General features: G+C 47.0%; 1 protein-coding gene across 2 annotated transcripts in view; it reads right to left on the minus strand.

The window, feature by feature from the left end:
* Positions 1 to 6,041, minus strand: part of LOC144612507 (putative ATP-dependent RNA helicase DDX60) — a 100,140-nt gene extending 94,099 nt beyond the window's left edge. For both annotated transcript variants that reach the window (XM_078432095.1, XM_078432103.1), the window contains exons 1-2: positions 5,576 to 6,041; positions 917 to 983 (exon numbers count right to left, since the gene is read on the minus strand). In XM_078432095.1, coding sequence (XP_078288221.1) covers positions 917 to 983; positions 5,576 to 5,930 — 422 coding nt within the window. In that variant the 5' untranslated portion in view covers positions 5,931 to 6,041. The remainder of the gene's footprint in view (positions 1 to 916; positions 984 to 5,575) is intronic.
* Positions 6,042 to 16,210: the final 10,169 nt, after the last annotated feature.

Here is a 16,210-nt window from a genome sequence, read left to right on the forward strand (position 1 = left end):
ACCAATTTAAATAAAAGTTGTTAGAAACAGTCGCCGCAAGAGTGGAGATAGATAGATAGATAGATAGATAGATAGATAGATAGATAGATAGATAGATAGATAGATAGATAGATAGATAGATAGATAGATAGATAGATAGATAGATAGATAGATAGATAGATAGATAGATATATAGATAGATAGATAGATAGATAGATAGATAGATAGATAGATAGATAGATAGATAGATAGATAGATAGATAGATAGATAGATAGATAGATAGATAGATAGATAGATAGATATATAGATAGATAGATAGATAGATAGATAGATAGATAGATAGATAGATAGATAGATATAGATAGATAGATATAGATAGAGATAGATAGATAGATAGATAGATATAGATAGATATAGATAGATAGAGAGATAGAGAGATAGATAGAGAGAGAGAGAGAGATAGATAGATAGATAGATAGATAGATAGATAGATAGATAGATAGATAGATAGATAGATAGATAGATAGATAGATAGATAGATAGATAGATAGATAGATATAGATAGAGAGAGATAGATAGATATAGAGAGATAGAGATATAGAGCTAGATATAGATAGAGAGAGAGATATAGAGAGAGAGATAGATAGATATCGCAAACATTAGTGGTCCCTATGGAACATCACAGGTGAAGACCTCCAGTCAGAATCACACCTTACCATCATTAACCTTTGTCTTCTACGGGTAAGGCAGTTCTGAATACAAACTACCAAGTCAGTGTGGGTCCCATGCATCTTAATATTCATCTGCTAAAAGGTTTTTAAAACTGAAATGTTAACTGTTTCTCTTCCAACAGATGCTGTGGAGTATTTTTAGTATGTTATGTTTTTACAACAAATAAATATAATTAGTCTGTGGATGTAAGTGAGCAATACTTACTGGCATTTGCAAAATAGTTTTGTCAAGTATGACGACAGCCACGTCAAGATGTCGGTAGGTTTCTTTTCTGTTGAAAGACAATGATGAAACCACAGTAGTTATGGGCGATTAGGTAGTTTACAACCCAATGGTATGAATATAGAGTGTAGAAAAGACCTGCCGATGCTGGCTTTCACCGAAGATAGATATAAAATGCTGGAGTAACTCAGCGGGACAGGCAGCAAAAGGATGGAGAAAAAGGATGGGTAGTGTTTCGGGTCAGGACCTGAATTCTCCCATATTGGTTGCGCTCCCTTCCTCCCCTTTCCCCCCTCCTCTTCCCTGTGCCCCATGGGCACACACCCATTTCCCCCATTACCCCACCTTTCTTTCCCCTCCCCCCACCCCCTTCTCCCTATATCCTTTCCTCTGGCTTCACATTTCACTTCTCATCTTACACCCTTGTCTCTTTTCCATCTCTGGCCTTTGTGCACCCATCTGCTAATCAAACACCCCACTTCTGTATCCACCCATCCCTTGCCAAGCTTTGTCCTGCCCCTATGGCTTTTCCAGCTTTCTCCCCCTGCCCACTGCTACAATCAATTGAAACAGGGTCTTGATTCAAAATGTAACCTATTCACGTTCACCAGAGATGCTGCCTCCAGCACTTGGCAGTTTTTCAGTCCAGTCACCCTTCCCTTCCGTCCCTTCAACCCACAGCGTCCTCGAGTCCCCCCTCCCGCCCGGGCCCAGTGCCCCGCACCGTTACCGTACACAAACGGGCAGCTTCTTCTCCTCCTCCTTCACCAGACAGCACCCAAGGTCAAGATCGAACCCAGATCTTTGCCACTGGGAGATAGCAACGTTAGACTTTAGAGATACAGCGCAGAAACAGGTCATTTGGTCCACCGAGTTCATGCAATCACCTACAATCACCCCGTTACACTAGCACCATCCTGCACACAAGGGACAATTTACAGTTTTAGACAAGCCAATTAACCCACACACCTGTACGTCTTTGGGATGTGGGAGGAACGCGGAGCACCCGGAGAAAACCCACATGGTCACGAGCAGAACATGCAAACTCCGTACAGACAGCACCCGTAGTCAGGATGGAACCCGGGTCTCTGTCGCTGTAGAGCACCAACTCGGTGATAAGTGCAAAGAAGAAACTCCGAATGTTTCCGATGAAAGGACATTGACTTGAGATGTTAGCTTTTACCTCTCCACAGGTGCTGCACGATCTGCTGAGTTTTTTCAGCGTTATCTATATTCATGTTAGATTTCCAATAACCTTGTAGTATTTTCCTTATGGTTTAATAGAACGGGAGGCAAAAATACACTTTACTATGCATTAATTCTGACTACACCGTAATCTCCGGGATGACTGTAATTAAAAGATTAGTTTTGAAAAATTGTAGAAATATTACCAAATGTCTGAGGAAGTGACTATGCAACAAGGCAGGGAGAGGAAGGATATGGATTATGTGCAGGCAGATGAGAATTGATCTTGGCATCAAGTTCAGCACTGACATTGTGGGTCAAAGGGCCTCTTCCTGTCCTGTGCTGTTCTCTGTTCTTTTTATCACTTGCACAGTTTGATTGGCTGATTCCAAGACCTGACACTACCTGATTCCATCCACTGATAGTACATTTATGCATGTACTAAAAGAGAGTCATGAAGTCAAATGGAACAGAAACAGGCCATTCTTCCCAACTTGCCATGCCAATCAATATGTCCCTTCTACACTAGTCCCACCTGCTTGCGTTTGGTCAATATCCCTCTAAACTAAACAGTTTAAGAATAAGGGGTAGGCCATTTAGAATGGAGATGAGGAAAAACTTTTTCACTTATTAGAGAGTTGTAAATCTGTGCAATTCTCTGCCTCAGAAGGCAGTGGCCAATTCTCTGGATGCTTTCAAGAGATAGATAGAGCTCTTAATGATAAAGTGCTGGGCCACCGGGAGATCAGTTTTGTTAATGCGGACCGAGCGTAGGTGTTCAGCGAAGCGATCACCGAGCCTGCGCTTGGTTTCGCCGATATAAATAAGTTGACATCTAGAGCAGCGGATGCAATAGATGAGGTTGGAGGAGGTGCAGGTGAACCTCTGTCTCACCTGGAAAGACTGTTTGGGTCCTTTGATGGAGTTGAGGGGGGAGGTAAAGGGACACGCATCTCGTGCGGTTGCAAGGGAAAGTGCCCGGGGTTGGGGTGGTTTGGGTAGGAAGGGACGAGTGGACCAGGGAGTTACGGAGGGAACGGTCTCTGCGGAACGCAGAGAGGGGAGGGGATGGGAAGATATGGCCAGTGGTGGGGTCCTGTTGTAGGTGACGGAAATGTTGGTGGATGATATGTTGGATCCGCTGGCTGGTGGGGTGGAAGGTGAGAACGAGGGGGATCCTGTCCTTGTTGCGAGTGGGGGGAGGGGGAGCAAGAGCGGAGCTGCGGGATGTAGAAGAGACCCTAGTGAGAGCCTCATCTATAATGGAGGAGGGGAAGCCCCGTTTTCTGAAGAACGAGGACATCTCGGAAGCCCTAGTGTGAAACACCTCATCCCGGGCGCAGATGCAGCGTAGACGGAGGAATTGGGAGTAGGGGATAGACTTTTTACAGGGGACCGGGTGCGAAGAAGTGTAGTCCAGATAGCTGTGCGAGTCGGTGGGGGCTGAACACCTGCGCTCGGTCCGCATTAACAAAACTGATCTCCCGGTGGCCCAGCACTTTAACTCCCCCTCCCATTCCCAGTCTGACCTCTCTGTCATGGGCCTCCTCCAGTGCCATAGTGAGACCCGCCGGAAATTGGAGGAGCAGCACCTCATATTTCGCCTGGGCAGTTTGCAGCCCGGTGGTATGAACGTCGACTTCTCCAACTTTAGATAGCTCCTCTGTCCCTCCCTTCCCCTCCTCCTTCCCAGATCTCCCTCTATCTTCCTGTCTCCACCTATATCCTTCCTTTGTCCCGCCTCCCTGACATCAGACTGAAGAAGGGTCTCGACCCGAAACGTCACCCATTCCTTCTCTCCCGAGATGCTGCCTGACCTGCTGAGTTACTCCAGCATTTTGTGAATAAATCAATAAATAGAGCTGTCAGTCATCCCACATTGCCCGTTACTATCACGGCTCATGAAGATAGGCATATTAAGTTTTTTGATAATAAAACATGTAAACTGATCCATGCTTGGTGGTCTATGCTGGCTCACCTGGATGCTGTTACTAGTTTAGCAGTGGGTCCTAATGGAATTTCCGTACACAATGGACGGCTTGATTGTAATCGTGTACAGTCTTTTCGCTGGCCGGACAACGTGCAACAAAAAGCTTTTCACTGTATCTCAGTGCATTGTCACGTGTACCGAGGTCAAAGCCAAAGAATAGATAACACATGAATACCATTTAGCCGTTCAAAGTACACAGATAACATAAAGGCTGCAGATAAAGGATAAAGGGTACAGATAAAGGGTACAGGTAAAGGGTGCAGTTAAAGGGTACAGGTAAAGGGTACAGGTAAAGGGCACAGGTAAAGGGTACAGGTAAAGGGTGCAGGTAAAGGGTACAGGTAAAGGGCACAGGTAAAGGGTACAGGTAAAGGGTACAGATAAAGGGTACAGGTAAAGGGTACAGGTAAAGGGCACAGGTAAAGGGTACAGGTAAAGGGTACAGGTAAAGGGTACAGGTAAAGGGCACAGGTAAAGGGTACAGGTAAAGAGTACAGGTAAAGGGTGCAGGTAAAGGGTACAGGTAAAGGGTACAGGTAAAGGGCACAGGTAAAGGGTACAGGTAAAGGGTGCAGGTAAAGGATGTCTGCATGCTGTCCAGTCAGAGAAAAGACTATTCCTGATTATAATGAAGCCGTCCATAGCGCACAGTTGAAGGATAAAGGGTACAACATTCAGTGCAAGGTATGATATTGATTACCCAGGTTATTGAAGAAAGGTGGCATTTTGGGTCAGAACCCTTCTTCAGACCCGACCCGAAACATCACCTACCCATGGTCCACGGAGATCCTGCCTGACTCGTTGAATTCAGCCAGCACTTTGTGTCTTTTACAAGTAAACAGCGAAAGTGTTTCAAAGGGGGGGGGGGGGGGGGAAGAGACTTAAAAGAATGGGACGGTCTGAAGAAGGGGGTCTCAGCCCGAAACATCACAAATCCCTTCTCTCCAGAGACGCTGCCTGTCCCGCTGAGTTACTCCCAACATTTTGTGTCCACAAAAGAATGAGGCAGTTAGTTAGTTGTATGAGTCGACAGTAGATAGATCCCTGTCTGTGACAGAACACAAAGAGTTGCCACACTTCGGTCCAAGTGACCACCCACACTTGCCAAGTGTGAGCTCTCCAGTCCTTCCCACCCACCCCCACCCCCCACGAAACACCCCTGCACGGTGGCTCAGTGATAGAGTTGTTGCCTCAGGGTTCGACCCTGACTACCTAGGGGTCTCACTGCGACTGTGTGTGGGATTGCTCTGGGTGTTTGGTTCCCTCCCACATTTCAAAGACGTACAGATTTGCAGGTTAAATAGCTTCTGTATAATTGCCCCGAGTGTGTAGGGAATAAACTGTGATCACTGGTCGGCGGTGGACACGGTGGGCTGCTTTGATATTGTGTCTCTGAACCAAACTAAACTAAGATCACCGTTTTACACTTGCACAGGTTTGGCTGGATTTCAGACCAAGGAACTTACCAACTTGCCCTTCTCCAGTTTCATCCCAAAAGTCCCCTTCCTCTTCTGATTCGACTGTCTCCGAGGAGCTGAGAGAGACCTCTTCCACATAGACATCTCCATCACCCGAGTCCTCGTCACAACTTGACCAGGCGTCTTCATCCACACCCTCTGCACTTTCCTTGCCCACCTTGTCCCTGTCCACCTTGTCCTTGCCATCATTGTCCGGACTCACCGACCCTTCTTCTTCCTCCTCCTCTAGATTTAGTTCCTCAAAGTATCCTGGAGCTCCTCCTTTTTGCCTTCTGGTTTTTTTCCGTGTGTCCCTGGATTTCCTTGACCCAGCGACGTCCCGGGTTGCAGGTGCTTCCGCCATGGCTTGGGCCTTTCCTCGGTCCAGAGGACTCTCATTGACCAGGCAACGACGATCCGAGCCCGAGCACCGTGAATTGCAAAGTGGATCATTGAGAAATACGAATATGAAACCCGAGCCCTGCCACGATACCACATCATCTAGTTTCGTTTCCACTGAAGTGAAACTAAGCAAGTCAATGCGAGGGCAGGGCGCTTTGCCGTTCTAATGTAGACTTTTACCGGCACGGTGGCGCAGCGGTAGAGTTGCCGCCTTACAGCGAATGCGGCGCCGGAGACACGGGTTCGATCCTGACTACGGGCGCCGTCTGTACGGAGTTTGTACGTTCTCCCCGTGACCTGCGTGGGTTTTCTCCGAGATCTTCTCTTCGGTTTCCTCCCACACTCCAAAGACGTACGGGGTTAATTGACTGGGTAAATGTAAAAATTGTCCCTAGTGTGTGTGGGATAGTGTTAATGTGCGGGGATCGGTGGGCCGAAGGGCCTGTTTCCGCGCTGTATCTCTAAATCTAAATTCTAATTCTAATGTGTACAAGACATTAGAAGCATTATATTAGATGCTTGTTTATGTTCATAAGCTATAGGAGCAGAATTAGGCCATTTGGCCCATCACGTCTACTCTGCTATTCAATCGTGGCTCATTTATCTCTCCCTCTCAGCCCCATTCTCCTGCTTTCTCCCCATAACCCCTGACACCTGCACGAATCAAGAATCTGTCAATTTCCATCTTAAAGACATTTTTCACTGACTTGACCTCCACAGATGCCACAGATTCACCAGCCTCTGACTTAAGAAATTCCTCCCATCTCCTTTCTAAAAGTGTAAGAAGGAGCTGCAGATGCTGGTTGAAACCAGCATCTATCTAAAGGAACAAAGTCAAAGCTTGGCTTAAATAATAAAATTTGACGAGAGAGTATAAAGACTCTGCTCTTTGACTGGCTGCACAGTGGTGCAGCTGGAAGAGCTACTGCCAGAAACCCAGGTTCAATCCTGACTTTTTTTTTTTTTTTTAAATATAAAAGTTTTATTCCAAAGAAAACCATACAAACATACTAAGCAAAATGTGATCAAACAAAAGCCGCTTGTATCGGTAGTTTACAAAATAAACAATTATCACATTAAAATCCCGCCATCTCTGTCAACAATACATTCGACCCCCCGCGGCGACCAGCGTTCATGGAAGGCCTCCAGAGTCCCCGTGGACACCACGTGTTCCCTCTCCAGGGACACACGGGCACGGACGTAAGCCCGGAACAGGGGCAGGCAGCCGACCTCTGTGAGGCCGTCGACTGCCCGCTGCCTGGACCCGCGGATGGCTATCTTGGCCAGGCCCAGGAGCAGACCGACAGGGAGACCCCCTCCTCTCTCCTGACCCTCCCCCCTCTGTACCGGGTGCCCAAAAATTAAAAGCGTAGGGCTAAACTGGAGCCAGAACTTGAGGAGCAGCCCCTTCAGAGGGGTGCTGTCTGTGTCTGGTGCTTGCACATTCTTCCTGCGACCCACATGGGTTTCCTCAGGGTATTCTGGTTCCTGCCTTCATCCTGAAGACGACCGGCGTGTAGGTTAATTGGCTTCTGTAAATTGCCCCTAGTGTGCAGGGAGCGGATGAGAAGGTGGGGTAACATACAACGAGTGCGAATGGGTGATCGATGGGCGATGTGGGCTGGCAGGGCTGGAGGGCTGGTTTCCATCGCTGTATCTTTCAATCAGTTTAAGCAAAAACTATGTGCTCGCAACATCGAAATATGATATGGTTGCTATCAAAGCATAAAGAAGATAGAGCGGTTTGGATTAGAGCGGTACAGCCCTTTGGAATTTGCCCTTCGGCCCCACAACATCTGATCCAAACACGATGCCAAGACCAACTCTTATCTGCCTGCACATAATCCATATCACTCCGTTCCCTGCATATCCATGTGCCGATCCTAATGCCTCGTCAATACCACTGTCGTATCTGACTTTAGAGAGGCTCATAGAGAGTTGAATGAAGAGTAGAGCTGGCAGATCCACATTCCAGGAGGTGTTCAGCGTGACAGGGCAGCAATCTAAATGAGGATAGACACAAAATGCTGGAATAACTCAGTAGGACAGGCAGCATGTCTGGAGAGAAGGAATGGCCTTCTTCAGACTTCTTCAGTCTTCTTCGCGACCCGAAGCGTCACCTATTCCTTCACTGCAGAGAAGCTGCCTGTCCCGCTGAGTTACTCCAGCATTTTGTGTCTACCTTCAATTTAAACCAGCATCTGCAGTTCTTTCCTACCGATCTAAATGAGAAGATGGCATAGCTGATGAAGGATTCCATTGTTGACTAGAATTTCATCCTTGCAGTGATGAGAGTATATCACAGAAGGCTCTTCAACTAAGGATGTATTGTGGCAATGAAAAGCTAAGGATCACCTTGCTGGAGGTGCTGTTGGAATAATTTTCACAAGACGTGAGTGACCAAAGATACTAGAGGAGCACGATGGACCACTCCGTCAAAATCGCCTGTACTGAAGTGTAGGAGGCAAATGAGCAGAACGTCCGCCATTTTGGTAAGCAAACCGCTGTCCGCGATACCTCTCGCAGTGTAATCAGTGTGGTGGGGGAACAGTGTGTGTTCATTAACATTAAAATGCAGAAAATATCTCATTTATCAACTCACATTTTTTTGTTATTTTTATTTTTTAATGTTTTCCCCCTGCTTAATTTCTTTGATTTTATTATTTCTTACTGTTTCTGCCCATTTCATTTAGATTTTTAGATTTAGAGATACAGCGCGGAAACAGGCCCTTCGGCCCACCGGGTCCGTGCCGCCCAGCGATCCCCGCACACTGACACTATCCTACACCCACTAGGGACAATTTTTACATTTGCCCAACCAATTAACCTACATACCTGTACGTCTTTGGAGTGTGGGAGGAAACCGAAGATCTCGGAGAAAACCCACGCAGGTCACGGGGAGAACGTACAAACTCCGTACAGACGGCGCCCGTAGTCAGGATCGAACCTGAGTCTCCGGCGCTGCATTCGCTGTAAGGCAGCAACTCTACCGCTGCAATCTAAATGAGGATAGCAAATGCTTCGAGAGGCTAATCAAGAAGAACATCTGTGCCCTCCTTCCTCGCAACATGGACCCACTACAGTTCACATACCGTCCGTACAGGTCCACGGATGATGCGGTCTCCCACGTTCTGCACACCGCTCTCTCTCATCTGGACAGCCAGGGGGGCTATGTGAGGATGCTGTTCATTGACTTTAGTTCAGCTTTCAACACAATAGTCCCCAGCAGACTGGCTGAGAAGCTGCTGGAACTGGGGCTTAGCACCCCTCTGTGTGCCTGGGTCCTGGACTTTCTCACCGCCAGGCCCCAAGTGGTCAGGATGGGGGAACACACATCTAGCTCCCTCATCCTAAACATAGGATCCCCCCAGGGTTGCGTCCTTAGCCCCCTACTGTACTCCCTGTACACACATGACTGTGTGGCCAGGTTCAGCTCAAACTCCATCATCAAGTTTGCTGATGACACTGTGGTGGTGGGCCAGATCTCCAACAACAATGAGAAGGCCTACCGGGAGGAGGTGGCTGATCTGGCACTCTGGTGTCAGGACAATAGCCTCCTCTTGAATGTAACTAAAACTAAGGAGCTGATTGTGGACTTTAGAAGGGCTCAACATCCAAGGACGTACACGCCACTGGAGATAGATGGGTCTACTATGGATAGGATGAGCAGTTTTAAATACTTGGGAGTCCACATCAAAGAGGATCTGACATGGGCAATGCACATTGCCGCACTGGTGGGTAAGGCAAAGCAGCGCCTTTACCACCTTAGACAGCTGAGGAAATTCAGAGTGTCTCTGAGGATCCTTCATTGCTTCTACACTGGGGCTGTAGAGAGCATCCTGTCCGGCAACATCACAGTCTGGTTTGGGAACAGCTCTGCCCAGGACAGGATGGCCCTGCAGAGTAGTGCGTTCGGCAGAACGCACCATGGGAACTACACTCGCCCCCCTGCAGGACCTATACATCAGGAGGTGCAGATCCAGAGCAAGCAAGATCATGAGGGACCCCTGCCACCCCAGCAATGGACTGTTCCAGATGCTACGGTCAAGCAAACGCCTCCGCTGTCATGCTGTGAAAATGGATAGGATGAGACGGAGTTTCTTCCCACAGGCCATCAGGATGGTTAACTTTTATAACTCCAGGGACATTTTGTCTTCCCTATATTAACTTTATTAACTTTATTTATATGCTGTAACTGTAATTCTTTTTTGTGCACAATCTGCAGGCATTGCCACTTTCATTTCACTGCACATCGTGTATGTGTATGTGACAAATAAACTTGACTTGACTTGAAATGAGGATAGACACTCCGATCCTTCCTCCCCAGCCCCCTCTATTGTGCAGTTTCCCTTGTATAGCTCAAACACACACTCTGCACAAATTTAACTTATTATATATATATACACATATATATACATGAATAGACAATAGGTGCAGGAGGAGGCCATTTGGCCCTTCGAGTGTAAGGGGTTTCTGCGCCGAGCTTTCGCCCGACCTAAGGTCCCCGTGCCTTGCTCTGATCCCTTGACCAGGCCGCGCACACTGGTTCCCCGTGAGTGGTTCGACCCACTCACCCCCTACGGTACTAGACACTGGACTTAGATGCAGGAGCGTTTATAGTGCAGAAAAAAACTCAACCAGACCAGATTTGAAGACCAGGGTTTAAATGGAAAAGGCTGTTATTGAGTGCTTGGGATTATTGTACATGAATGCTCTTCACAGTTCTATAAGACATATCTATAAGACACATACCGAATTACATGAATACTTTTGACTATGAATCATAAAACGCACAGTTCTACAAGACATATACATGAATACCTTTTACTCTGAATTCTAAAACGTACAGTTCTACAAGACATATACACGACTGTAAGATGGGGAACGTACGACACATCGCAAAATTGACCAACACATATTCCTTTACACACCCACGTTTATTCAAACCACCCTCCCCTCTACACTAAACTATGTCCAGGATATGCAGGATTGGGGTACATGCTCACCATGGGGCTATTACTGGGGTTACTGGCTGTTCGTGCTGCTTCTCCGCTGCTTTCCGTGAGGGTCGTGCTTGTCCCCTGAGTTTCTTCCTTCCGTTTCTTGCGTTCCTTGCAGATTTTCTTGCAGTATTTCTTCTCGAGTTGCGTGCCGGTTCCTCTCTCTTGCACTTCGCTTCTTCTTGCCTGTCTTTTCTTCCTCCTGCATCCGTTTGACTTGTTGAGTTTCTTGCATGAGTTTAAAACCCAAAAGTCGTGGCCAGTTATACTATTCTGACCCGTCCTATCTCCCGCCAGATCTCGGGATCTCTTTGTTTAAAAGATATGTATTGAGTTTTCTCTCTGATCTGCGCTTATGTCCGGGGGTACCGGGGATGGCCAGACGGTGTTAATTGGTATTTCGTTGCGAGGTGATGGGTTTAACTGGTTTCCCATCACCTACCAGGTAGTTTTCTATGGGCTATTGTGCCCCCTTAACGAGATTAACTGTGTAGGTCGGCTTGGGGCATTGTGAGTATGCTGATGTCAGCGCCCCAGTGTCTGGACTTCGACCTGGTTTCGCAGGTTTCTGCATGGCCAATACCCATCCATTGTTCTGGCCGTGGCTTTGCAAAAACCTAGAGACTGGGCTGTAAGGTTTTTACTTTTGTGGCTGGTCACGAGGTCCTGCAGCCATCTTAGGACCCACAGATTGTGACATCCCTTGGTAAACTGACCGCAGCCTTTCTCCGCTATCAGCCCCAGTCTCCCGTTTAAAATGTCCAAACTGCAGCTCTTTGGTTTGGTGTTGATTGCAGAATGAGGGAAAACTTCTCAAATCTTACAGTGCCAGCACCGCCATTCAATGTGATCATGGCTGATCATTCTCAATCAGTACCCCGTTCCTGCCTTCTCCCCATACCCCCTGACTCCGCTATCCTTAAGAGCTCTATCCAACTCTCCCTTGAATGCATTCAGAGAATTGGCTTCCACTGCCTTCTGAGGCAGAGAATTCCACAGATTCACAACTCTCTGACTGAAAAAGTTTTTCCTCGTCTCAGTTCTAAATGGCCTACCCCTTATTCTTAAACTGTGGCCCCTTGTTCTGGACTCCCCCAACATTGGGAACATGTTTCCTGCCTCTAACGTGTCCAACCCTTAATAATCTTATACGTTTCGATAAGATCTTCTCTCATCCTTCTAAATTCCAGTGTATACCAGCCAAGCCACACAAATGTGTGTGTGCGTGTGTGTTTGTGTGTGAGAGGCAAGATAGAGATCAATAGATCTCAAAGTTCCTTCTCATGGATCAGAAACAACTTTGATTTAAAGCAACGCTCTATTTCTCTCTTCATCTTATTTTTCACATGATGTTCATAAACCATAAAGGCTATTCGACCTTTATGGTTTACTAGACCAAGTGGACCCGTTGGGCCCACAACTCATTGGGTTGCCATTGTAACGTGGGAAAATGGGACTTTTTTCATTAAAATAAATGGCTTTAAATATTTTTTTTAATAAATCCGAATGAAAATCGCGATTTTTCTTTAAAATTGTGGGTTTTTTCTGCATTGGTCTAGCACCGTTCCCTCCCTCACTCCATCCCCTCAACCCCCCATCTCCCCCACCCACTTCCCCCCTTCCCTCCCACCCCCCAGTCACCCACTCCATCCCTCCTTATCCCCTCCCTCCATTCTTAGGGGCTCTCTGGCGGCGCCGCCATTCCTGCCCGTCGGGTTTCCATTGTGATGTGGAACATGGAGGTATTACTGCGCATGGGCGGCTGATGGGCACAGCAAGTGGAAAAGGGATTTATTAAAGTTTAAAATATGAATAACAAAATATAATAACAATTTGAACGTTAATAGGGTTTCTTGATGCAGGAATTTTCAACATCAGCATCATTTCCCCTTTTCACAACAGGAAGGAGATGTCGAAAATCGCCACAACAAATGGTAAGAATGCCATCGTTCTTTTTGCTTAGATCTCGAAGAGTTTTGTCCACCGCTTCAAAGCTCTCCCTCCTAATCATTGGGCACTCATCCCAAACAATCAGTCTCACACTCCTGATCAAATGAACCATGTTGGAGTTCTTCTCAATGTTGCACATGGTATTATCGGTCACTTTGATGGGTATCGTGAATCGAGAATGTGCAGTTCTTCCACCAGGCATCAATGTAGCTGCTATACCAGAGGATGCTACAGCAAAAGCAACATCAACTTGACCTCGAACTTGAGAGGATCAAATTGGTGAGAAATGTCTTGTTCATTCCTGCTGGTGTATCAATGAAAAACATTGAAGGAACATTCCTTTCCAAGCAGCTGCACACATGGTCATACACTGCTCTTTGCTCAGCATTCAGTAGAGGCCCCTTCTCTTCAACAAATCATTGTTGTTCAGGTCTATTTTACTGCAATTCACGCAGCAATTCTGGATTGTCACCATCAAGGTTCATAATTTTGATATCCAAAATTCAGAATTTTACATCAAATTCATAATATGGCACATAATGCAACTTTTCACCAAATAAAAGTATGCATGCCAAATGCGCATACACATTGCGCTACATTCAGGTGTGAAAAACGACTATTATTTCCAACAGTCTGTAGTTCTTGGACTACAATGTACAATGTCAGGCCTATCATGAGTATATTCTGGTATTTATAGAAAGGTTATCGAACAGAAATACTTTTTACAACACAACGAAAAAATTGTTTTGTTTTGATTTTTCTATGTTGGTTTTTCCGTACACATCCCAATTCTCGTGGTATTGAATAAAAGAACAATAGTTATAAAATGTATGACCAAGTTATGAAGAAAGAGTTTCATTTAAAACTGCACATAACTAATTTCATTGAAGACATACTTGCTTCAGTGATCTTCAACAGCAAATCATAACGGAGCAGCGAGGCAAGACCCGGCCGGCGGCGAGGCGAGGCCCAGCGGGCAGCGAGGTGAAGCCCAGCGGGCGGTGAGGCGAGGCGAGGCAGGGGCCCGGCGAGCGGTCATGCAGACCTCCGAATCCTTCCGAATTTGGCAGAAAGTTTCCACCTTCTTATTTCATTTTCGCCATTCCGATTTCGCCTCACATTTTACCGGAAAACACATGTCTTGACACTTGCCCCGCTGCTTGCCCCACCACTCGCCCCACCCCGCCTTCCCGCGCCTCTTGCCTGGCCTCTCCACTCGCCCGGCCTCGCCAGTCTGGGCCGGGCCTTGGCATTTACTGGGTCTCTCCTCGCCGCTACACTCGCCGGGCTTCGTCGATCGCCGGGCCTCGCCAGGCCTCGCCACTCGCGTCGCCACCCGCCGAGCCTCGTCGCTCGTCTCACCTCGCTGCATGCTGGGCTTCACCACCCGCCGGGCCTCGCCGCTCCCCGGGCCTTGCCTCGTCTCTCCACTGGCCGAGCCGAGCCTCACCGGGACTCACCTCGCCGCTCTCTGAGCCCCTGCCTTTCCGGGACTCGCCTCGCCTCGCCGCTCCCCGGGCCTCACCTCGCCGCTCCCCGAGCCTCGCCTCGTCGTCCGCCGGGCCTCGCCTCGCCGTCCGCCGGGCCTCGCCTCACCGCCCACCGGGTCGTTGTGATATGCTGTTGAAGACCACTGGAGCAAGTATGTATTAGATGTGTGCAGTTTTAAATTGCTTCATAACTTAGTCATACATTTTATGACCATTGTTCTTTTATTCAACTACATTGGGACTTCCGGTGGCGACACGTGGTAGGACATGGGTTGAAATTTAGCTTTTCCAAAAACCGACTAAAACAAGCTCTTTAAAAACAACATGTACGGCAGAAAGTGAGTCAAACTAATGGAAATGTGACGAAGAAATTTAATAAAAGGAGATGGAGAGAAAAGGCAGGCCTGGGAAGAAGCAAAATGTAAATGAAGGAGGTGCCGACACGACGAAGGGAACGAAACTGGAGACCGTGCATGTAGGAGGCGAACAGGACTCGGTAATATTGGCGGATATACGCAGGCTAAGGCAAGAGCACACAGAAGCGGTTAATGGCAACAAAAATGCTTTGACTAGACTAGAGAATAACATGAAGGAACTTGTGGAAAGAACAGTCACTTTGGAGCAGCGAACAGTAAATATGGAAGAAAGACTGGGAGGCACAGAAGATAAGACAGCGCGGCTGGAAAGATTGGTTGTCTTCCTACTTCACCAAGAGGCAAAGTTATCTGCAAAGTGACGATTTGGAATCAAGGTCGAGGCGTAATAATATACGGATACATGGCATCCCGGAGGGCTCTGAGAAAAATGACACAATAAAATTTGTGACTGATTTTATTCGTTCATTACTGCAATTTCCAAACGACATGGACATACGCATTAAAAGAGCAGACTGCTCGCTGGTCGCCAATCCGAAAGAGATGACTGCCCTCCCGAGAGCGATCATTGTCTGCTTCCTAGACTGCCGAGTGAAAGAGCATATAATACAGCAAGCATGGAAACAAAAGACAACATTTGAGGGACGGACCATTTACTTCAATCAAGACTACACGACGGAGATACAAAAAAAGAGGACGAAGGTAAGGGACGTAATAAAAAACTAAAGGAGAAGAACGTGAAGGCACAATCCCCATATCCTGCACAGCTGGAAATGTTTCTAGACTCAGGGACTAAGACGTTCACTACACTAACGGAAGTTGCGCCTACCCTGAAGGTCATGGGGATTCACGTCGAGGAGGATGAGATAGAGAGACTGCAGAGGGACTTTGTGCAAGGCAGCTGGACTATGGTGACAAGACGGAAGGAGAAGAAGAGGCAGCCACACATCACAGAGGCAGACTTATGGGCCCTCACTGGGTGAACTCACGAACTTGATCATTATGGTAGGACCAGAAAAAGTACTTGAATAAATAAATGGATAAATAAGTGGAGGTCCTGAAACATACTAAGACCATTAGAAAATCTGCCTAATATAAAACATATGAAGTATAAGCAGAGCTTGTTAAAGGTAACATACTACCTATGCAAACTAACAGAAATGCTGGTTATATTGAGCAAAATCGTCGCTCAGTTAGAGTAAGTAGCAACTTTACATATCAGCGGGTAAGTTGCAGGTGCACCTAGATAGTACTATGTACCCAGAGAGAGTTCGCCACACCTCTCTGGTCATGGGACTTTTGGGAGTCATGTTCTTTTGTTATTGTATATTAGTTCTGAAGGAGACGTTTACTGTTTGCCTTTTTTACTGTGTGATGTTTTGCGCAGTTGTTCTGTCTTTGTTTTTTGTTTTGGTCTATAAGAGGTGC

Source organism: Rhinoraja longicauda, chromosome 3 (assembly GCF_053455715.1).
Source record: "Rhinoraja longicauda isolate Sanriku21f chromosome 3, sRhiLon1.1, whole genome shotgun sequence".
NCBI classification, from domain to species: Eukaryota; Metazoa; Chordata; class Chondrichthyes; order Rajiformes; family Arhynchobatidae; genus Rhinoraja; species Rhinoraja longicauda.